Below are 23,289 nucleotides of genomic sequence, written 5' to 3'. Positions count from 1 at the left end.
CAGAATGGACCATGGGGGCAGAACGGGCCACCCTTGGTTTTGGGCTTTAGAATGGATTTAGACCAACTGTAAGGCAAGGATCTTATAAAGGACGTCAAATAACATCGAAGAAAACGAAGTTGACTTTATAGCTGTCGGCCACCATTGCTAGTACCAACCACTAGTGTCTTCCTTTTTATCTACAAGGACTTCGCCGCCCTGGGCTCCTAAGTGTATGAAAGTATGGCACGGAGCGACGGCGCCGAATACCCATATTTACACAAAGAATTTTAGAGCGCCCGCCGCGGGATTCGAACCGGCGACCTCTGGATTGTTAGTCCAGTGCGCGGTCCGATTGATCCACACGGGCGGGACAAATAACATCACCATACCGAAACGACGTTTGAATTCATTGTATTTTTCGAATTATGAGCAAAAATGTAAATTTATTGACAAAACTACGCAAATGTTGTTTATTTCGAGGTTTTTAAATAAGCTTTCTGAAAAGTTGGATTGTTTGAAAAAGTTTGTTCAATGTTTAGAATGTTACCAGAAGCTATTACGAAGGTAATCAAACAACAACGGAACCTTCAAATCATTTAGAGGCTTGGTGGTGGAAGTGTTAAATTAAAATCCACTTGGGGGCAGAATGGATCAACCTTTTCCTGCCTTATAAAAACAATCAAAAGTTAAAAAATTTGAGCTAAATGGATTATTTCACTCCTGGTAGCTTCACAAATCACGTTTAATGCAACAAAAGTTGATTTTTTAGTTGTTTCGACGCTTAGTTGTGAAAGTAGTGTCTTTTTTCGACATATTTACACTATTTTCAAAAATCTTTGTTTTTTAAGCTGCTATTTTTATAAAAGTGATCAAATTTCATGGAAACTATAATGGAAAGGTCCCTCAAGTACTTTCTTATCACCCTTCAACGTTGTATTAGAAGAAATGGCTTGTTTTCTAAGGTGGCCCATTCTGCCCCGCACCCTGGAAAGTTAGTCGAAAAAACTTTTTTTTTAAAGTGGCTCAAAAATAGTTTTAAGTAAAAAAATTTCATCAACCAAGTATACAACATTAAAGGGAACATTCCAAAGCATAAGCCTCCCGCATAATCAAAAACCATCGGGGGAATAGTCCAAACTATATCACTACTAAAAGAGATGTAGTTACCACATACTTAACCATTATCATATAGTTACGGCACTATACAAAACCATAACGAAACTGATAGTCAAATGATGACGTTTTTATTGAAGTAAATCTAATGATTCTAACTATTTTTGAACTATTTGGGGTACAATAACCTTACACTAAACAGTTCGGATTGTTTAGACAACGTGACTCAACGAAAAATTTTACATGTCCAAATAGTTCAAACAATTTATCAACTTTATTGAGAACAACAATATAGCAAAATTCCACAGATTTTAGATTTTTATAGTCAGAACCTGTAAGAACTAAAAACCTACTATAAATGCTATAGTAGAACACAATTGATGGCGGCCACATTTTTTTCGATAAGTTTGTATAATCCAGATAATTTGTCAACTTACATGAAGTAAAATTACTATACACCATTCTATTTTGAATTAAAAATTTATATAAGTCCAAATAGTTCAAACAATATTTCAACAGTATGGAGTACAATTACAGTTTGTTATATAATCCAACTATATGTTAAACGATTGGTACCAAAATTTCAACTTTTATCAAGTAAATTGATCACAGTCGATTCCTCTGGGTGATAGACGTGATAGAGAACCTTCAACACCCCCACTTCTCCTCAGAATATCAGAAAACTCCCCAAAAGAAGAAAAATGTTACGAGGGCTCATGAAATTGACTTTCACTATTCCAGAAAAAGTAGGCATGCTGTTCTTACCATACACCAAAAATATGTGTACTACATGGTGGACTATTACTGTTTACTATAAAATGCGTCAATTGTTTGGACTACTTGGACTTTTCGAAAAATACTTGCCCCCGAGCTTGCTCCCTTCTAACACAACATGTCACCAAAACCACTGAAAAACCACCAACAGATATAGATCAATCGGATAAGGCGGCAGCAGTTCGGCAGCAACCTAAATAACATCACAAATAATGGCGGTAAACATTCACCAACTATCGATAGAACTTAAAAATCAAATTTGATTATATCCGAAGTAGTTATCGCAACAATTGTAGGGTTCATTTTTGCGGTCTTTTTTAAAGTGTCGGCAAAGTAGTGTCGGTAAAGTAGTTTTTCAGAAACTATATAGGGAATAGTCAATTTTTTGGGCAATGACTATTTGACGTAAAATCCAAGTTTATAAAAATATTTACATATGTATGAAAACCTCATATAGTTTTCTGCCTAACAACTAATTTCTCATATAGTAAAATCGACCAAAACTATTTTGGGAATGGAATCAATGGTTTGATATATTGTACATATATAGTTTGGTTACAATTTAATGAATAGTAGAGACCATTTGATAAATAGTTGAGTAACTATTTGTCATAAAGTAGTTATATAGTTCATGACTATGCGGGCTACTACACTAGAATCATAAATTAATATGTTTTTCTATGGTTTTTGGTGCATTTCCCTTAGGCGGTCCATTCTGCCCCCCCTGCCCCTATAAGTTTTTTCTTCAGAAAAATCGCTGATTGTCTGATTCATATGCATATCCATCATATTTTTTATGATTATGCCTTGAGAGACTCATTTGACCAATATTAGACCTCCAAAGATAAGTTTTAGGAAAAAAATTACTAGATTTCTAGTCTTCTTTGAAATCTCTCCAAAAATCAAAGCTGGAAAAATTGGTTAGATTACAGTTCAGACTCGATTATCCGAAGGTTTGTATGGGACTTCGGATAATCGAATCATGAGCAAAAAAAAAGTTTTTCTTATTATTTTTATTGTCTTGCTTTTAACATCAAATTCGTGTTCTGCGACCCGATTTTAGTGAAATTTGAATGGTTGATTGCCTAATAAATTAAAAAATACATTTTGAATATTTCATCACCGCCATTTTGGCCGCCATCTTGAATCACAAATTTCTAAATCGCTTTTGAGTATTTAAGGGGTCATACTTAACTTAAGCTCGACATTCAAAAATAAGACATTACAAAAAAATTGTTTGATTCGGTTATCCGGAATGAAATTTTGCCAAGGCCTTCGAATAATCGAGTCTGGACTGTACACATCGGAGAGCACAATTTGCAAAACTAGTTCCTTTAAAAAAGAATCAGTTTTTGTTCAATATATTCGAAATATGCCCATTTTCGTTAAATAAAAGTTACCTTCTCCAAAATTTCTGTACTCATTTCAAAGAAAATTTATTTTTTTAAAGGTCCTATAAACATATGAAACACAATAGCTTACACAGTCCGGAATCGATTATCCGTAGTCTCGAATATCCGAAGTTTCGATTATTCGAAGGTTTTTATGGGACTTCGGATAATCGTATGACGAACAAAAAAAAATGTTTTCATATTTTTTATTTTCTCACTTTAACATCAAATTAAAATAGTTGATTGCGTATAAAATTACAAAATGTTGGCCTCTATCTTCGATTTAAAAAAATCTTAATCACTTGAGCGTGGTTTAGGGGTCATACTTAAGCACGACAACGAAAAACATTTTTTTTGTGATTTGATTATCAGAAGTGAATTTTGTTCAAGGCCTTCGGATAATCGAGTCTGGACTGTAGAACCTTTCAACAAAAAACTCTACAATCATTTTGGATATTAAATATATTTGAATCTTATGTCATAATGATTATAATTACACTTTTTGTTTAAAATTTTTTGAAAAGTATTTTCAAAATTAAATTAGATCAAAACATTAAGCCGATGCCTCCAAAAGCATTTAATCTTCTATTTTTAATCACTTTGTGATATGTAAAATATGAAGAAGAAAAAAAAACCATAGAAGAGAATCCAAAATGGTTTTCATAAAGTGATAATTTTCATCATTTTATAACGCAAAGAAGAATAAAACGCATTTCTAGCTATAATTGGATAGCTTTGACTATTTAACGCAAAGTCACCCCCTTCGTAATCGTCCTGCTATCGGCTCATTATTCCAACATGAGTTCAACCATATCCTACTGACCTATTTTACCACCCTCATTTCCGCGCATAAGATTACACCGGGGGGTGAGAAATATACTTTCCTTTTGGATCGAATAACTGCACCACCACCAGCATGTGAACCAGCAGCAAGGTTGATACTCTTCTACCGGCATGAAATACCGCACCTTCACCTAAATAGCTCAAATTAATCGACAGAGGGGAAACAACTTTGAACGACTTCATCCGATATGGGCGTCCTTTTTTTCGGGGTGAAATTTTCATACTTGAATGATGTATGGATTGACCGCTTTGGGCGTGGGAATGTGATGCTTCCTTTTTGGGATGGTTGACTTGAGTTTCAAAAATTTGAAAAATGACCGTTACACTAAAATTTACGATTGGCTTCGAAAAAAAAACTTTACAACCGCAGCCGGTTCATCTGCCCCGAAAAGAGTTGTACGCCAACAAAAAAAAGGCTCCAAAATACAAAACAAAAGGTAAAAAAAAACTCTAAGCAGCTGCATCTCCAAAACTGGCCACCACCAATCGGGGTGATCGTTTCGCGTATAAACCTTCCCGCGCGGTGTTCCTCCAACCCTTCTCCACGGGGAGAGAGGATCCGCAGGCAATCGATCTGCAAGCAATTTAGCATGATTATACTCGCGAGGCAGCAGGACACACGGCAAAGCCCCCAAAAAAAAAAGGGCATAATTATGAGCGCGCGTGCACCTGCTGTCTAAGAGAAACCAAAAAGAACCAACAACAAAAAAAGCCCAAAAATAAAACTGCTGGCGTTGGGTTCTTATGTGGTCAAGGTTTCCATTCTATGGGGTGGACCTCCTCTCAAAACTCTTTGCATAAGCGTGGCTCTCGGGCCAACTGACCACTTTGCAAGGGACCCTGCAGTGGTCATCATCATCATCTTCTCAAGTGTGGCTGCTTCTTGAGGCCCCTGGGAGGATCCTTCCTTCCTTCCTTTCTTGCTTGCTTTTGATCCCGCGCGAGAGGATAATTAATATTGCGTGATAGTGCTGCTGCAGGACGTGTTTCGCTGCCTCACTAATGTTTGGAGACTGGGATTTGGGCGCGAAAAAAAAAATCCTTCTGATTTGTTTTATATTTTTAATACAGTAGACTGTAATTCTTTTGTCCAGGGCATTCGTGGAAATACAATGTCCCATCCCAGAGGGTCCCGGAGTACCAAACCTTCTTAGCATGGTGCTCCCAACTAATACAACCAAAATCTCGGAGCGTATGGTGGTGTGTCCCCACGCTTCTTCCTCCCCTGTAGATTCAGAATTGTGTTGTTGTTCGAACACTCTGTGCTCAAGCTCAACCCAATTACGAATCATCTCTGCGATACGGCTTTACCCAGTAGGCCTGGCCGCTTTAACGCTTGTGATGTTTCAATGCATTCTAACGATTGGCGCACTACAAATGTTAATAAATGACAAGAAGGGTGCTAGGCGTCATCTAATCTAAGGCACTCTCCAGGATCCCTTCGAAAGATTGGCTGCGCTACGGTCTGATTAGATTAGATTAGATTATCTCATTATCTGTGATTGCCAACAAGAACATTAATTTTTTTCCTGGTTTTTTACACTCGCCGAAGATTCTTTTGTTTTCTCAGAAAACCTCAAATGAAAGCTATTGTGACTACGCTCTGTTGAGGGGGGATGGTTGTGAATGCGGGAATGAGAGAGAAAAGGGACTCGTGTAACACGAGATAGTGACAATTCCTTTTGCTGAGAATGTGACGGAAAAAGAGCAGTGAAAATTGGGAGATGAGATATCGGGCGTGATTATTGTAGTACCTGAGAACTGAAAGTTTGATATTTTTATAACACTGGCTCGTAAATGTTTTTTGTTCATTTTTGTTACACCAAACGAATAAAATGCTAAAAATAGTATTATTTATCAAATTTTCACGACAAGCTGTCATTTATCAAGTGTACACCCAAAACTGGGCAGCGCTCGTCCGAGAGAATAATAACCTCGATTGGAGAGAATAGTGGTACCATTTAAGGACACAGAGAACACAGCTCGAGATGAGCGAGAGAATCATTTCCTCGAGGTTCATTTGCAAAAAAAAACAAAAATCCAAAAGTGTCGACTAAGGGAATCGAACCAGAGACCTATGACAGACTAACCCATTAGGGGGATGGCGTCACTATTTTTAGACCACGTTTTCCACTTTTTCTCCATCAAAAGCCACTACTTTATCGACTTCATTTTGCTGGGTGAGATAGGACGCCGCTGTGTGGTTTTGCCATGGGTAAATGGATTGTCACACCGCCACTACTGTCAAAAAAGGTAAATACAGTACTTTTTCGGAATGCTGCTCGCTAACCGGGCTGAACGAAAAATTACGAGGACCCACCGATGCATAATATTTTCCTGATGGAAGATTAAAATAAAAGTTAATACTCAAATTAATTAACATTGCTCACTTTTCTTGTTTCTGTAATTGTGACTTGAAATTAAATAAATTTTAGATTTTTTTTTGCATTTATTGAAAATGATTTTTGCATCCTCTAACCCCTCGGACATAACGGTTTGTTTTGGTTTTTTGACGTTTGTCTGTTTTTTAACCCAGTTACCGAACAACTCAAGCAAAACAATGTAAATGGGCCAAATTCGAAGTGTAAACAAACAGTCTGTCCTGCTTACGTCAGTGGATGTTTACATTAGGAACGAGCAGGGCAGACTCTTTGTTTACACTTTGGCATTGGCCCATTTACATTGTTTTGCTTGAACTACTGTATTACGAGACGAGTAGGCCGTTCTTCAGGCAATCGTTATTCGCTAGAACCATAGACTAAATATATATAGATACGCCACTCCGCTGTTGGGGCTGGCGACACTACCGCCACGCTTAAATTACACCTGGTGGCAATTCACAGGTACTAACCTACCCTTTGGAAATGTTTGAAAAAAAAATCCTCCTAAGTTTCAGTTCAATGCTCAGTGGGTATATCCAAGCAACTTTCGACTAGCAACTGCTGTTTCCAAGAAATGTCAAAACTCTCGTGACTTTGCAAATGTTTGATCGTGTTGGAAAAAATCTAGTCCGCTAATTGATTAGGCAACGTCGAAACAGGTTCGTTGTGAAAACACATGAATTAATATTTAACATGCTTTGCTCTTGTTAAATATATTTGTAAGGCAGGTAAATGTAACAAAGATAAACATAAAAATCCTTCATTAAAAAGCTACTTTTGTTTTTCACAGCATCGTGATTTCCCGGAAAGATGACCATGGTGGCGGTGAAAACGGAACTTCGTTGGATTCGGAAGCAGTAAACCGGATGCTTTCAACTATGCCTGAACGGACACAAACCAGTTCTCGACAACGAAAATGCTGATCTCCATCATGGAAGCTTCTCCTACGGTTCTCCTTAGGCCCGTTTTGAAACAGTGTATAAAGTCATACACGTGTTATGTTCCAGCATTACAGCACAATGAAGATTAATGTATAATTAAAATTAGAGAAAATAAAAAACACGCTTTATTATTATTATTGAAGTACACATTTGTTAACGATTTCAGAACAACTTGGTGGAGAACTGGGATAGGATCGAGGATAGAATAGTTCTCCGCCAAGAACGAGGATGGGTTAGGTTGTTGAGCCCACGACAGAGGAGGTGAGAACCGTGGATAGCAGCCTTATCGTCCAGGGAATCGGTGGTTTCAATTCATCGTTATTTTCGCCTTCAGTTTCCGGTCCTTCGCGTATCAACTCTTCAACGCTATGAATCCCTGTGATCGGCGAAACGTTGGACGCCGGTTACTTCTTGTCCAATTCATCATCCGACAAATGGTCGTCAAATCAAGTTGCTTGACCGAATTAGTGCGGGTAGTTGGCTTGCTGAACAACTCTGGTTTCTTTTCCGGTGGTCAAACCGGTCATTGGCACCATGGTGTTGACCATATTTACGCCTCTCGAGGACATTTTGCGTCCGGTGAATCTCGCTCGCAGCTACCATCACGATTTTTTTTTTCACAGAAAGAGTGACAGTTGTCAACAATCTTTTGAAAAGCCATAGAGTACTACGATTTTGTTTAGCAATTTAGTACCTGTAACTTGACTGTGGTGGCGCGCAGAGCGCTGAAGGGGTGTCGCCAACTGAGTATATGGAGCAACTTCCAAGTGGGACATCTACTTGATTAATAATCTATGCTAGAACAGATGGAGCCTAACATTTCAAAAGGGCACATAACTTTTGTAAACAATGTAAACTCAAATGACAGACAGACAATGAAAGGGACACACTCTTGCTTAAAAAAGTTATGTGACCTAATGAAATGGCAAGCACGAGATTTTCTTTCAATCATGGTCGAAATTAAAATCGATAAAATTTCAAAATTAAGGCGATATCAGATGATTTGTTGTGGGCAATCACCAGACCGGTATTGTGAGGCCACGTGAGGCTATGGTCTTACAGTAGCCATTGATGCCAGCTCATTTTAAACCTTCATAAAAACTTTTTTTCCAATGGCCAGGCCTACTGTAGAAGGTTAACCGCAAAGATAATTCTTTGAAATGGATTGAGTTTGAGCACAACGGTTTATACAGTAATGAAGAATATTTGAGAGCTACCATGGTTAGAACTCAAACAAAATGCCAAAGTATAAATTACCTTTAGTGTTAAAAATTTTGAGCTCACAGTTTTGCATAATTCGGTAGGCAAATTACCGCAAATCGTTCTCCAAGTCAGCAGCCGTCCAGCTGTCACAAAACCCGTCAAAGCTCGCATCGCCAGCCAAACGCCCCGTGGCCACAGAAATTATCTCCGTCCTCCTGTGAAACCTTGCAACACGCAATACTAATATTTCCTCTCTCTTCCTCTTCCAGATACCCCTTCAACGACTCGGAGCACGCGTCCCTGTTCGCCAAGATTAGCCGCGGCCAGTTCACCGTGCCGGACTGCCTCTCCTCGAAGGCACGCTGCATGATCCGGGCGCTGTTGCGGCGCGAACCCGAGGAGCGGATAGCCTCGGAGGACGTTCTGTTCCATCCGTGGCTGCAGCACGACGACACCCGCGAGCAGCCCCAGTACGTGAGCCGGTCCAGTGGGACGTCCGGGTCCGGATCGGGGTCCGCCAATGCCGACGATCAGTGCGTGCCGGAGTGGTTCGATCCGACGGCCGACAGTGACGGCGATCTGCGGAAGCGGGAGCTGCGTTACGAGGATGGCGAGCTGGTTTAAGGGATGCTGGGGGAGGATCTTTCTTTTTTTTTCTGGGAAAAAGGTCGTTTCGATTCGATTTATTCGTAAATCAGCCAAGAAAATCGAGCGACATGTCGCGTTTTGTTGCACTTGTTGTCGGAAGGAGCGGAATCGTTTTCGAATTACGTTTCCCATTAATTGCACACACACAGACACCGTTTTTTTTGGGCTTTTTTTTTGTAGGCGTCGCCGTGAAGTAGTCTGTAAGATCGGTCCACTAGGAGTAATGAAATTTTTATTTATTATTTTTTTAGCAATCGAGCAGGAAAAGCAAGAAATCCTCGCGCAGGTTGTTCTTCACTCGTTTCGTTCTGAATCAAAACGGCACTCCACTGCGAAGAATTGTGTGCTGCGCGCGTGATCTCAGCTGGTTTCGATTGATTCTTACTTTTTCCCCGATTTTTTTTTACCATCGTGTCTTAAAAACAATTCGCGAAGCATTCGTGTATTTTTTGTTTTGATTTTCTTTCCCTTGCTTTGAAAATACAAACGTTTCTGTTATTTTCGCTGTGATAACCGTTTTCACACAAGATCGAAATAGAGCCAGCTCCGAATTCATTAAAAACCTTTCTTTGTGCAATCCTCTTAAAATGCGCACTATTTCACTTTCTTTTGCCCGCCCCCCACGCCTTTGCAAATTTCACTAAATTATTAACTTATTTAAGCGCAAGCAACAACCAACTTGTTATGAGAATAACAGAACAGACTGAAACTACCATGTTTTTTAAGTTTAATATAAGGTACTTTGTTAAGAAGTTAGAGAGAAAATTATCGAGAAAAAAAAAACGCGCTGTACTTTTCAGTTTTAAACGTTCAAATCCATGCAAAAATTAAAAACAAAATGAAAAAGAAATCGAGGAAGACAAAGCGATTTGTGATACGTTCTGAATTAATTTGTTATTCTTTTCTGTCTAAACTTTTAACGCCCCCCTCTTTCGAACTACAATTAATAAAACTGCGTTAAACTATTAAAACAAAAACTTTCGTGTAAATACCGCCAAAATTATAACAGAAAAAAAGAAGGACATGTGTGCGATCTCCGCTCGGTTTTGGCGCTTCATGCGCCGCACTCGAGCTTGCTTCTTTTGAATTGAGTTGTGATTTTTATAAAGAGAATTATTTTTTAAAAAGTTTCTATTTTCCAGATTATTTCTATTTGCGAGTATAAAAAAAAAAAACACAGATTAAGTAAACAAGAGAGAGAAGGAACCAATATATAGAGACACAAAAAATCTTCCGTTTTAAATCCTGAATTCTTCCTATTAATCGTTAGGTAAAAAAAACAAACACACGCGCAACCCAACCGTGTGAAGTAGGTAGATTTTAACAGAAAAATTAAATAGATAGAGTAACTTTTTATTTCGATTGCCGCGTGAGACAGGTGCGAACATAAATGGAATGAACGCGAAACAGCAGCGGGTGAGTGTAAATGCGTGAAAGTGGTTTAATAGATAGTTAGTGAACGGATAAAAAAAACAACACACACAAATTAATTTAATGCAATAGATAATTGTGAATGTGAGAATGTAAGAGCGGAGTCAATAAACCTAAATCGTTAACCGAACATTGTTAGTGTTTTCATTTGGTATCCGAAATAAAACTTGCCTAACTAAAAAAAAATATATCCCCACAAATGGAAATGACAAACTCCTAATTGAGTAACAAAGAAGACAGTAACCCTTCAAAAGTGATTAAAATCCTTATTTTGACATTTTTAAAGCGTTGGTTTTTTTATTACTTTTTTTTAAAGTGAAATGCGCAGAAAATTTCAGTTTTTTTTTTAATTTGGAAACAAAATCGAGAAATTCCAAGTTGAAAAATGTAGCATTAATAGATTACAAAAAAAGTAGTTTATGCAACAAGTTGCAAATCGAAGATTTTCTCAGCACGGGTTGTATGTATGTATGTATGTATTTGTACCCCCGTCTTGGCAGGACTTGGCCATGACCACAGTATGTTTCAACTGAGACGGTTTGGTTAGTAACCGACTTATATCTTATGGACCTTAAAAGTTTATCATTCTCTTTCTAACCATTTGTTATGATATGATTAAATAGACAATGACATTCATGTGATTTGGACCAGGCGATCCACGACTCCCTCATCCAGTCCATAAAATATATGAAGGCCCTGGGATGTTATTTTTTGAGAGGGGTTAGAATTTTTTTTGGGGGGTTGTTAGGCGTTTGAAACATATAAGGTTAATATAATAAATATAATAGATATAATAAATATGATTTATTTAATAAAATTAAATAATATAATAAATACAATTAATATAACACATATAAAATATATAATAAATTAAGATGAAATGGAAAATAATGAAAGATCAAAGAAATAAAACTTTTAAGATAATACAAGTTGTTTAGAAGCTTCAATTACCAAAATTTATTAAGCAGCTATTATCAAATAATAAGCAACAGCTAAAGCTAAAACCGAATTAAAGAAAAATGTAGGTGCTGTAGAAGAAAAACTTCAAAACAAGTGTCAAAATTTGTTCTTACTGATAGAAAATTGTCCCAATTTTGGCAGCAATAATATGATTTATAAATATTGATAAAATCTAACATAGCAATTTACTAAGTATTGACTATTTAGAATGCCATAAAATATATATTTTTTTTTTCAAATAATCTATACTGAACTAGTGTAGTAAACTGTACTAGTTTATTATTAAATTTTATATTGGTGCCAATATCGAGACAATTCTGGAAATTAAACTATGAATTTAATGAATGTAGTCTCCCCAGGGATCCTGAAATTTAAAGTTAAATATTTATACCTGTAACAAAATATATTTTTGAAAAAAACTACTAAATGAAACCACCAGATTGATCCAAAACTGTAATTTTTGAGTTTTCAACAATTTGACAAATCTCGGGTTAGTTTTCAAAAGGTCCTAAACGCAAGATTTAAACGAAGCCGTCTTACGATCGGTTGTCGATCAATTTACGAATTATCCAAAATGTGTTGCAAAATGCTTTGAATTATTCATCTGCTTTTCCTTTAAATGCTTTATTCAAAAAAAAAAACAATACAAATTTGATTTGTTCCGGAAAACGAAACAAATAAGTGTCGGAGGTCGCGATGGCTGTTACGACGCATTGCAAACTAACCAGAGAAATGTATCAATCAAGCCAAAATCTTGACCAGTTTTTAATTAATAAAAACTTCAAAACATTTGTAAAGGATTATTTTTATTTTGTAGATATAATGTCTCAGTTTTGACAGCATGAAATTTAAAATCCTTTAATTTTAAATAAAAACCACACAAAACAAAAAAAACTGCTGGTCATTTTAAATGCTTTAAAAAAAAAAACAATAAAATTATAATTTAATAATAATAATTTAAACATATTAAAACAATCGAGCAAACGAAATATTGAGGCCAAAATCGAGACATTACATCTATTACAACTGTATATAATTGTTGAAAATCTTCCAGATGGATCCAATAGTGAGCCTGGAATTCATTGAAACTCCATACAATACAATGTTAAATGTAACCGCCGGATGGTCCAAAATCTGTAAACAAGAATTAAGATTATATATTCATGTAATGAAACTAAGACACCATTCAAACCGACGTAGCATTTTAGACAGAAGTTAGAATAAACACTTTTTACTTGTTGTAACTAATACTGCAACGCATTTACTGTTACAAAACATGTTTACCATGTAATAATATGTTATAACAATATTTTTTAGATAGTAAGGAATAAAGCAATTTTATCAGAACTATGTTATACTTTTTTTTTTGTTGAGCCTTATTGCCACTGCGACCAATTAGAGGAATATTACGGAATTGTTATACTAAAAAACCAGTTTTTCATTTGATTTTTAAAATAAATTTATGGTAAAGATCAGAATTAAAAAAAAATTAAGAAATGGATGGGTAAAATGCTACGTCAGTATAGAGTCCCATCATTTCTTATGAAGTTCTGACATGAAAATGAAACGACATGAAAATCTTCCACAAGTAGAATATTATAGATGGAATATATCATGGTTATTTTGGGTTTTGTAAAATATATTGAAATTAGTTCAATTTGAAAAACTCACTCAGATCTATCAGCTCACGCACTTATGTTCTCCCCCTCCCCACTAAAATGTTCAACATAGAACGAACTCACCCAAATGGTCGTAGTAGGCATCGAACGTCAGCTCTGCAAGTTTTCTCTCGCTTGTTTAATTCAGATCCAGATTACCTCCTTGCCCTGATATACAGTGTAAACTAACAGGATATTGTTTCAATAAAATTACAATTACAATTACAATTGCTTGTTCCTCTGCGACCCTCTGTTCCTTCATGTTCCCGTCAATCCATTTTTCACAAAATTGCTACTATCATCACAATTTTCCCTTTTCAACGAAAAGGGAAGCAACTTTTTTGGTTATTAGCACCGGACAAATCACCCAGACGCAGCAGAGGTGGCCCCTTACCACAAACGCGTGCTCGGTAAAGCTTCGTGTGACAACACTATTTTCACTTTCAAAATATCGCCAACAAAATCTTCACAAAATTATCACAACCACTTTCAAATTATATACTCTAAATTTCTTCCTTTTGAACCTTTCTCATCCCACTCCTGTTTCCAGCCGTTTCACTTCCTTCTGAAGGAAGATTCCACCTCAACATTTTCCCTCTTTTCTTTTTCTTTTCCAAACCTGATTCCTCCCGTTCTTGCTTTGGACCGAATCTTCCAGAAAAAGTTTTCACCTCTGGAACAACTATGAACAAACTTCACTTCCCCGAATGCTTCTTCCGCTTCCAACTCCAGCTCCTTCTGCATCTATCCACCGGGACAGAGATCCGCCGGAAGTTATCAACCGGAAGAGATTTACCGGAACAAAAATCGCGAAAAGTTAACACACCACTTTCCATACAATCATAAATTTTAAACTTAAATTCCATTTTAAACTATAATTTTCAAATGTTTAAAACTCATAAGAAAACGAAAAACGCGGAGCAAAAATTTTAAACGTCACGACGCGCGCACGGCTTGCCTCGATCTCCAGATTTTTTCAGCACGAGTTGTACATTTATTCAACGAGGTTTACCGATTTTTTCAATTCCGAGAAACACCCTTTGAATGGAATTGTAAGTCAACGTCCATTATTTAGTCAATGAACCGTTTAAATCAAAACAATGTTGAAAAGTATTACTTTTTGATACAAGTGCTCAAAAGTTCAACTTTTCAGCATCCATTTCAGTGCTGAAAAGTAGAACTTTTCAGCATTTGTTTTGAAATGTTCGATTCTGTTAATTTTGGTAGGGAAAAGTAGGCCGTTTCATCGTTCGGGAATTATAGGAAAAGTCAGTACCCTCAAAAAATCTTTCACCACAGGGTTGCATGAAAACTCCGGTGGCAGATAATTTTCAATCCAGAACAACGTTTTACATGAATCATGCCACTGTCGCAGTGCATTCATGTCAACCCTACCTGATTTGCACGCAACCTTCACCCACACAACTAAAGTTGCGTGAAATTCATGCCTGAAAAATTGGAGGCGTGGCATGCAGTCATCTGTGTTTTGGTTCGCATGAAATTCTTGTCATATCCACATGGAAACTGCTATGGAAAAAAGTCACTATCACTCAAAAAAATATTCACGTTGAAGTTACGTGAAAAGCTATGTGGTATTTTTCCACTAAACTTTTCACGTAACTTCTACGAGGTGGCTCTAGTAGAAACGGAATATGCTTGGCCAGATCATTTCACGTTGCTTCTACGTGTTTCACACGTAGAAGCTATATGAATCGATTGATGAATTCTACGTGCTTGCTGTACATTATATGATTTTTATGGTTGTAGTATTTAATTTTTTTTCGAATGCAAATTAGAAGAAATAAAGAGTAATTGCTAAAAATCATTTCCTTTATTAACTTATAAATTTCTTCGGGGTGATTTCACCGTTTGCCACTAATTCAGTCAAGGGTGACCTTCCGCCATGTCGACGCTCCTATCGTTGTGCACAAGCGATCAACAATGCGCAATGTGCTTAACCGTGATTTCGTAGTTGAGTCCCTTGGCCAGGTGCAAAATCACCACCGATAAATACATGTCCAGGGAACCACGTTTGAGTGGTGCTCCAGTTCGGCTGCGTTGCGTTTGGCCACGTCGCTAATGTGGTCGAGCAGGAGGATGTTCGATCGAAGCTAGCTGATTCTACTGGCCATCATGGTCGCACGGGAACCCGTTTCGAAATCGTAGATGGTCGTTTGGTTTGGGCTTGCGGTACGCTACGAAAAGGATCAACCCGAACACGACCGCGTACATGAACTGACCATGTCCGTGATTTTTTCGGTGGCGTCAAACACCATAGTAGCACCGGCCACAAATGTAAAAAAAACGGGGCTTACATTCCAGTGACCACCGGAGAAAAAGATGCTGCTCACAAGGATCGGCTTCTGCAAGAAAAATATTATAAATTATTAATAAAATAATTCTAGCTTAATTCAACTTACCGTTCAATTGCAATCAAATTTTACGGGCACAAGTTCGACAGCACGTCTTAACTGGACGCACTCAATTTTCACACTAAAATAATCACGTAGATATTTGGCCGAATGGCGCACTCGAGTCACGTTGAAGTTACATTTCAAAATACATAAAAGCTACATGGAAAAACCTAGTGGAAAAATACTATATGGTTTTTCACGTAACTTCAACGTGAAAACATTTTTTTGCCAGTACACTTTCACATTATTTTTACGTGTGTCACGTAAAACAGACCTAGTGAGGGGAAAATCGTGGTTACGTGATTTTTCAAGTAGCATCAACGTGTGGTTTATTTTGAGTGATAGCCTTTTCATGCAAAATTGAAGTGAAAAATGATGGTGATGAACAAAGCTTTTTGAGGTTGCGTGAAATTCCTGTCTGCAAATTTTGAGATGGGCCTGAAAGACTGAGGACGGTCAGTTAGCTGCTGATTCTCATCAAAGTCACATTGTTCTTGTTTTCTTTCTGTTTGCGCCGGAACATTTCAGCGCTGTTTTTCGAAGTGAGATTTATTAATGCAATAGTAAGCATTTTCCCCATTATTTCGTCGTATTTTGCCTAACTTTTTCATTTGCTTTTATCTAGGCCAGGAAAACCGAAGTTCCAGTGCAACAACGTCGGTACAAATCACCACAACATGGCCAAGCGTAGCATGAAGCCGGTCCAGGACAAGAGAGTCAAACAAGCCAGGAAGAAGGTAGGCACTGGTCGCGTCCGGCAGAAGGAGGATCGCTAAAGTGACCAGAGAGACTTACCCGCGTTCCGCAAACGAGAACCAGGCGTGTGAGTGTGAGATTGTTCGTAGAAAATGCCTTTTACACCGGCAAACGTGTATGTTGTGAATTTAGTGTGAAGTGAAAATGAAATGTTGTGTAAAAGTGATACATAAAATTTGGTGAATAAAAAAAGTTAAAAGACAACCCCTTTTTTCTTCCATAAAAAGACGAAAAAAAGAATAAGTACAAATAATAAACCACAAGACCCTCGAAGCAACAACGCATGAAAATCCAGCGACTACATTCTGCTGCGGTTGAATATCACGTTAATTTCCAATAAAAAGCACAGGACAATGTCCTAAAAGCTGAATGAAAATCCGGTGAAATCCATCAGTGAACCATGCAAACTTGCTTTCTATGTGTGTGTCAGCTGGTTTTTGGTATGCATGAATTTCATGTCACAACCGCATGGGAATAGGTTTGGAAAAAAACCACATACCTTTTCATGCAGCACTGTGGTGAACAGTTTTTTGAGTGTAGCTTCACGACGGAAATGCAAAAAAAAACTATTTTTTCACACAATTTAAACTGTATCTCAGTAACTAGCAGTCTGATCAAAATTCAAAAATGAAAATTGTAGACAATTTGCTCAGCTTTTCGAAAATATGTTTTGCAGTAGTTTTCCTTAAAAAGAATTTTTTATTTGCGAAAAAAACAGGAAAACAAAACTAAAACTGGTGACCATAACTTGAAAACGGTACAATTTATCCATAAATTTGTGAAGTAATTTTCGACTGCAAATATAATTTGAAATCTAGAGTTATTTTTTGAAAAGGTCCTATACACTAATGTCTTTCATATGTTTATAGGACCTATTCAAAAAAGAAACGCTAGAAATGTAGTTCGACAAAATTTTATTTTTTTTCTAGAAAACAACACATTCTGGTGCATGAGATGCCTTTTTAGTCCTCTAAAAAATAAGAAAAAAATATGAGAAATATCGAGAATCAAACAAATACGTATTTCATGAACTCCCAAAACGTTTAGCGATAAAAAGACAAATTGGGATTTTTTTCCATGTGCTTATTTTTTCGGAAAATGTTGAACTTTGCCGAAGACACCAAATCTATCAGAAAATCCCTTCTCAACATACAGATTTTCGAACATTCACCTATACATTTAGTATGGCCTGACCAGACGGCAAAATTTTATAAAGCCTTGTATCAAAAAACTAATAAAATGAAATTGCTTCTTTTGAAATAGGCAATGGGCATTGTTTCATTCAAATAGAAAAAATAATAATAGGAAAATGCGATTTACAAAAACGTTAAAACTACTATGCGGTCACGTAGTGGTAACGCGGTAGATCGGGGTTCAAATCCCGGCTAGGACCAACACAACTGGTGATCTTTTCCCTTCTGGATTCGATTGCTTAGTAAAGGAAAGGAAGTGTATCGTCACAAACTAGACCTTATCATGACACCTTTGGAAGACAACCTATGGAATGTTAACATTAACCTTAACATGTTAGCATTAAGTTGATTAATAAACTGCCACTGAATCCGCTTTTTAAATGCCGGCCCCGATACTCTTCGCGGGTGGTCCCCTCGGGAACATAAATAAAAAAAATTGACGGTTTTGTTCGAACGCGAATCAGTTCAATATGGTGCGTCGGATCGAGGTGCTAGTTGTTGCGTTGGGTTGATATAAGTCCAAAGAAGGTTCTTACGCCACTCTGGAACCGATTCCGGAAAATCTGCAGTTTGTATGGGAAAAGTTGCGAAAACCAAATTTTGATCACAGGAGGCTATATAAGTAAACAAGCTAAAAACGTGAAGAAACGAAAAAAGACAAGACGAAGTTTGTCGGGTTTAGCTTGTTAAACATAAATAGTAAGGAATATTAAAGTAGTTCTTGAACGACGAAATGGCATATTTTTCTCTTGCAAGAATAACAGAATCGAAAAGTATACTGATCGATAAAAGGGCAGAAAAGTTCCAGTTTTTAGCACTGAAACGGGTGTTGGAAAAGGAAAATTGAAATTTCAGCAATTATATAGAAAAGTAATACTTTTCAATATTGTTATGATTTTAATATAAAATTCATTAAACACATGAACGTATTACTTAACATTACATGCAAGGGTGTTTTTCAGAATTGCAAAAAATGTTGTGTGCAACTCGCTGCAAAACTTGATTTTTTCGGATTTATGTATGACTCGTATTGAAAAAGACTTCTTTTTGCAACTTGCAAAACACAAAAAATCGCCTGCCTTTAAAAAAAATGCGGGAAAGTTTGCTAGATTTATAGACGTCGTAATTCCATTTTACTTTTTCAATTATCAATTAGTGTTTTATTAGAATTTAACAGTTCTGCTCCAGAATGTTACAATTGCAATTCAAAGATTTGGAGAACCTTTCAACTGAGATCAGTCCATAAGCATTTGCAGGGAGGGTACATATTTCTAAGTTAAGATTTTGCAGCACTTTTAGGAAAATTAGGTAGTCCCGCCCGTGTGGATCAATTGGACCGCGCACTGGACTCACAATCCAGAGGTCGCCGGTTCGAATCCCGCGGCGGGCGCTCTAAAATTCTTTGTGTAAATATGGGTATTCGGCGCCGTCGCTCCGTGCCATACTTTGATACACTTAGGAGCCCAGGGCGGCGAAGTCCTTGTAGATAAAAGGAAGACACTAGTGGTTGGTACTAGCAATGGTGGCCGACAGCTATAAAGTCAACTTCGTTTTTAGGAAAATTGGCTTGAAACTAAAACAGTCATCCCACATATTCGAAACAGTTTACAGATCGGCCAATGTTCAAAAAATAATAGAAAATCATAGAATGACATAATGATTTGCTTTTACCTTCATGTGAAAGCTTTTTTTGTGATCTTTCGATTGATGTATCGACTGAGCATTTTTACAGTTTGTATTTAGTTTAAAAAAAACAATGACCCTTGAAATCCACAACTTCGAACCACTTTTTTCTTACGGATGTAAACAAACTTTGATTCTCTCCAGCACGCAGAAAAATAAGGCATATTTGAATCAACAAAACATTTTGTTGATTTGAAAATCAAGATTTTTGTTGAATCAACGCTGAACGTCGAAGCAACTTTTTCAAAACAACAAAATATTTTCGTGGAATTGAGAAAATCAAGGTTTGTTTAACGCAAAATCGGCGTTGATTATATTCAACAAAATTTTTGTTGAAACAAACCTCGTACAGGCTGATTCTACAAAACATTTTTCTGCGTGAGTAGTACATATTTATTTACAAAATAATGACTTCACACACTGGAATCAATAAAACTCAAGCGAAGTTACGTTTTACTTTTTTTGTGAAAATATCAGTTAAAATTTAGGTGCTCCACAATTGGGTCCTAAAATGAAGCTTAGATTGCTGATGTTATTGTTGTTGAAAAGCAACCGTGTAGTGGACGCCCCTAGTTACGGCTAACGGTGCTCTAGGCAACCGACAAACAGATCTTAGTAAGCCATGCTAGTTTGTCAGATAAATCTTTCTCTTTTCTTGTAACCTCCGAAGAATAAAGACTTTTTGTTAAACTGCTCTGCCTAATTCTTCAGGTTATGGGCCCAGTTACCGAAGTTTAAAGAAGTTTGCGCAAGATGTTGGAGGAGAAAATTTGGTTGCTGGACGGAATTACGGGAACTGGAGGTTCCGGATGGAAGTCCTCCTGGAGGCGAAAGGTTTGCTAAATTGCGTGGCTGAACCGCTGGACCTGGCGGCCTTTGCGGAGCTGCAGTCAGACACGCAGGACCAGAAGCTGCAGAAGCGGACGCGTCGAGCGGAACGGGTTGCGAAGGACCGGAGCTACAGGAATCTCCTGGTCAACCGCATCGCCGAGAACCAGCTGGACCACGTGAAGGACGCACGGACGGCCAAGGAGACCTGGGACGCGCTGCGTAACACGTTCGAGCGCGTTGGGATTGCGGGCAAGTTGTTCCTGAAGAAGCGGTTCCAGGAACTCCGCTTGGCTGAAGGCGGGGATGTCTCGGCGTTCCTTGTCCAGTTCGACAAGTTGCTGCGGGAGCTTAAAGCGGCCGGCGTGAAGATGGAAAAGGAGGACGTGGTTTGCCAGCTGCTACTGGCGCTTCCCAGGTCATTCAACGCGCTGGTGACGGCGGTTGAAACGATCGAGCCGAAGGACGTGACCCTTGAGTACATCAAAAAGCGCTTGCTGGACGAACAGGCCAAGCGGAACGGTCAAGATGTTCCAAGTGAAGAGGAGAGCTGCCCCGGTGAGTCGTCGTTCGTCAGCAGGAGGAGAAGAGCGCTAAAGTGCTTCGGATGTGGTGGGTATGGCCACAAACGAGCGGATTGTCCCGACGGACGGTCGGACGAGATGGAATCGGAAAGAAGCTGGAGGTCTGGTAAGTCTGGCAGAGCTAACGTGACCAGCAAAAACGAGATTGCGTTTGGCGTTGCTACGGGCAACGTTATCGATTGGTCGTCGCCTACTGTGGGTCGAAAAGTTGAGTGGTTTCTGGATTCTGGAGCGACAAGCCACATGGTGCGGGATAAGTCACTTTTCGAGGAACTGCGGCCGCTGGCTCGGAAGGTGCACATTGCCGTGGCCAAATCGGGACAGTCGCTGGTGGCGGAATCGATCGGCACGGTACGAGTTTGGATGTTGGTCAAGGGAAGGTCGCTACAGGCTGTAGTCAACGATGTGCTCTACGTGCCTGAGCTGCGAAGCAATCTGTTCTCGGTTCGGCGGCTCGAGGACGTTGGAATGACCGTGAAGTTCGCTGGTGGAAGAGTGTCCATTGAAAAGGGAGATCGTATGGTGGGCAGCGGACGCCGATCTGGACAACTATACGCGTTGGACGTTTTCCGGCGTGGTGGTGTTGAAGACGGTGGAAAACCATCCCGCGAGAACGGAGGCGGGAAACCTGCGGAAGAACAAGCTGAAGATGTTCCAGCTGATAAGCCGCCACGAAACTCCGAGAACGAAGGCAAAGAGGTGCGGATCGCCGGCTCGTCAGGTAGACAGCCCGGCGTAGCAGAGATGTTGGAAGCCGAAGACAAGGAGGGACCCAACGGCGCGCTCCCTTCGCAACCAGAACGTGACAACTGCTCTGCAGAAGTGTCCACGAGGCCTAGCGGACGGGAGCGCAAAATCGTGGGTAAGTCCCTTGCAACCGTAACAAGCTGTGGCGGAAGTACTGCTGGCTCGGAATGCTGGAGCTGAATCGATCGTTGAGAACCTGTCAGCTGACGGAGCGAAGCAATGCTGTGAGAGGATGGAGTCGCCAAAGCAGACGAAAAACGATGAAAAGACCAAGTTGAAGATTAAAGTTAGGCGCTGCGTAAATAGGATAAAATCGTGCTTGTTGGCGAAGCATGATTCGCAGAAATGTGATCAGGTTTGATGCAAAGTGCTAGATTTGTTTCGGTTGAGCGAGGGTGTTGATAAGCAACCGTGTAGTGGACGCCCCTAGTTACGGCTAACGGTGCTCTAGGCAACCGACAAACAGATCTTAGTAAGCCATGCTAGTTTGTCAGATAAATCTTTCTCTTTTCTTGTAACCTCCGACGAATAAAGACTTTTTGTTAAACTGCTCTGCCTAATTCTTCAATTGTTTACAGCGATAAAGCTTATTTTTCTGAGTAGAATGACCCTTTGTACGACCACAAAGAGTTTAAGAGGCAGTATTTGTAAATATTGCTCGGTTTGTTCTAGAGGTCGTATCGAGGTGCTCCGATTTGGATGAAACTTTCAGCGTTTGTTTGTCTATACATGAGATGAACTCATGCCAAATATGAGCCCTCTACGACAAAGGGAAGTGGGGTAAAACGGGCTTTGAAGTTTGAGGTCCAAAAAACCTAAAAAATCTTAAAATTGCTCGCATTTCCGTAAAACTTCATCAATTCCAACTCTCTTAGTTGCATTCAAAAGGTCTTTTGAAGCACTTCAAAATGAGCTATAGACATCCTGGATTGGTTTGACTTTTTCTCATAGCTTTTGCGAATTACTGTTAAAAATTGATTTTTTTAAAATCTTAATATCTTTTTGCAACAGCCTCCAACACCCATACTCCCATAGATCAAAAGATAGGTAATTACATGGACTATAAGCCTACGGTGTTAACTTTTTGGCCAATCGCAGTTTTTCTCATAGTTTTTCGATTTTTCTAGAACAAACATTTTACAACGTTAGTGTTTGCCCTGCAGGCCAAGAAGACGGCACTTTTTGGTCTCAATTTTGTCATATTTGGAATCCTCGGACAATTTCACGTAAGTTAGATGTATTGGAGTTGTAATTTTGATTTAAAAAATAATTAAATAAAACATTTTTGAAAAAAGAAATAGATCTTATTTACCCTGTGATCAATACGTCAAAAGCTGTATCAAGTAGGCGAAAACCTGTTTTACCCATAATCCAACAAATTGTTAAAAAAATATTTTAATTCATTTTAAATTGCAATTTTTCCAATCAAATTTAAAACTCCAATACTTCTAACTTACGTGAAATTGTCCGAGGATTCCGAATATGACATAATTGAGACCAAAAAGTGCTGCTATGGCGGCCTACAGGGCAAAAACTAACGTTGTAAAATGTTTGTTCTAGAAAAATCGAAAAACTATGAGAAAAACTGCGATTGGCCAAAAAGTTAACACCATAGGCTTATAGTCCATGTAATTACCTATCTTTTGACCTATGGGAGTATGGGTGTTGGAGGCTGTTGCAAAAAGATATTAAGGTTTTAAAAAAACCATTTTTGACAGTAATTTGCAAAAGCTAAGAGAAAAATTCGAACCAATCCTGG

At 38.4% G+C, this 23,289-nt stretch overlaps 1 protein-coding gene across 3 annotated transcripts in view; it reads left to right on the top strand.

The window, feature by feature from the left end:
• Nucleotides 1-10,837, top strand: part of LOC120428091 (tribbles homolog 2-like) — a 79,125-nt gene extending 68,288 nt beyond the window's left edge. For all 3 annotated transcript variants that reach the window (XM_039593075.2, XM_039593076.2, XM_052707225.1), the window contains exon 6: nt 8,898-10,837. In XM_039593075.2, coding sequence (XP_039449009.1) covers nt 8,898-9,252 — 355 coding nt within the window. In that variant the 3' untranslated portion in view covers nt 9,253-10,837. The remainder of the gene's footprint in view (nt 1-8,897) is intronic.
• The last annotated feature ends 12,452 nt before the right edge of the window (nt 10,838-23,289 follow it).

The sequence above is a fragment of the Culex pipiens genome, chromosome 2 (genome assembly GCF_016801865.2).
Source record: "Culex pipiens pallens isolate TS chromosome 2, TS_CPP_V2, whole genome shotgun sequence".
Classification (NCBI taxonomy): Eukaryota; Metazoa; Arthropoda; class Insecta; order Diptera; family Culicidae; genus Culex; species Culex pipiens.
Note: the sequence above shows the minus strand (reverse complement) of the source record. Positions and strands in the feature narration are given on the sequence as shown.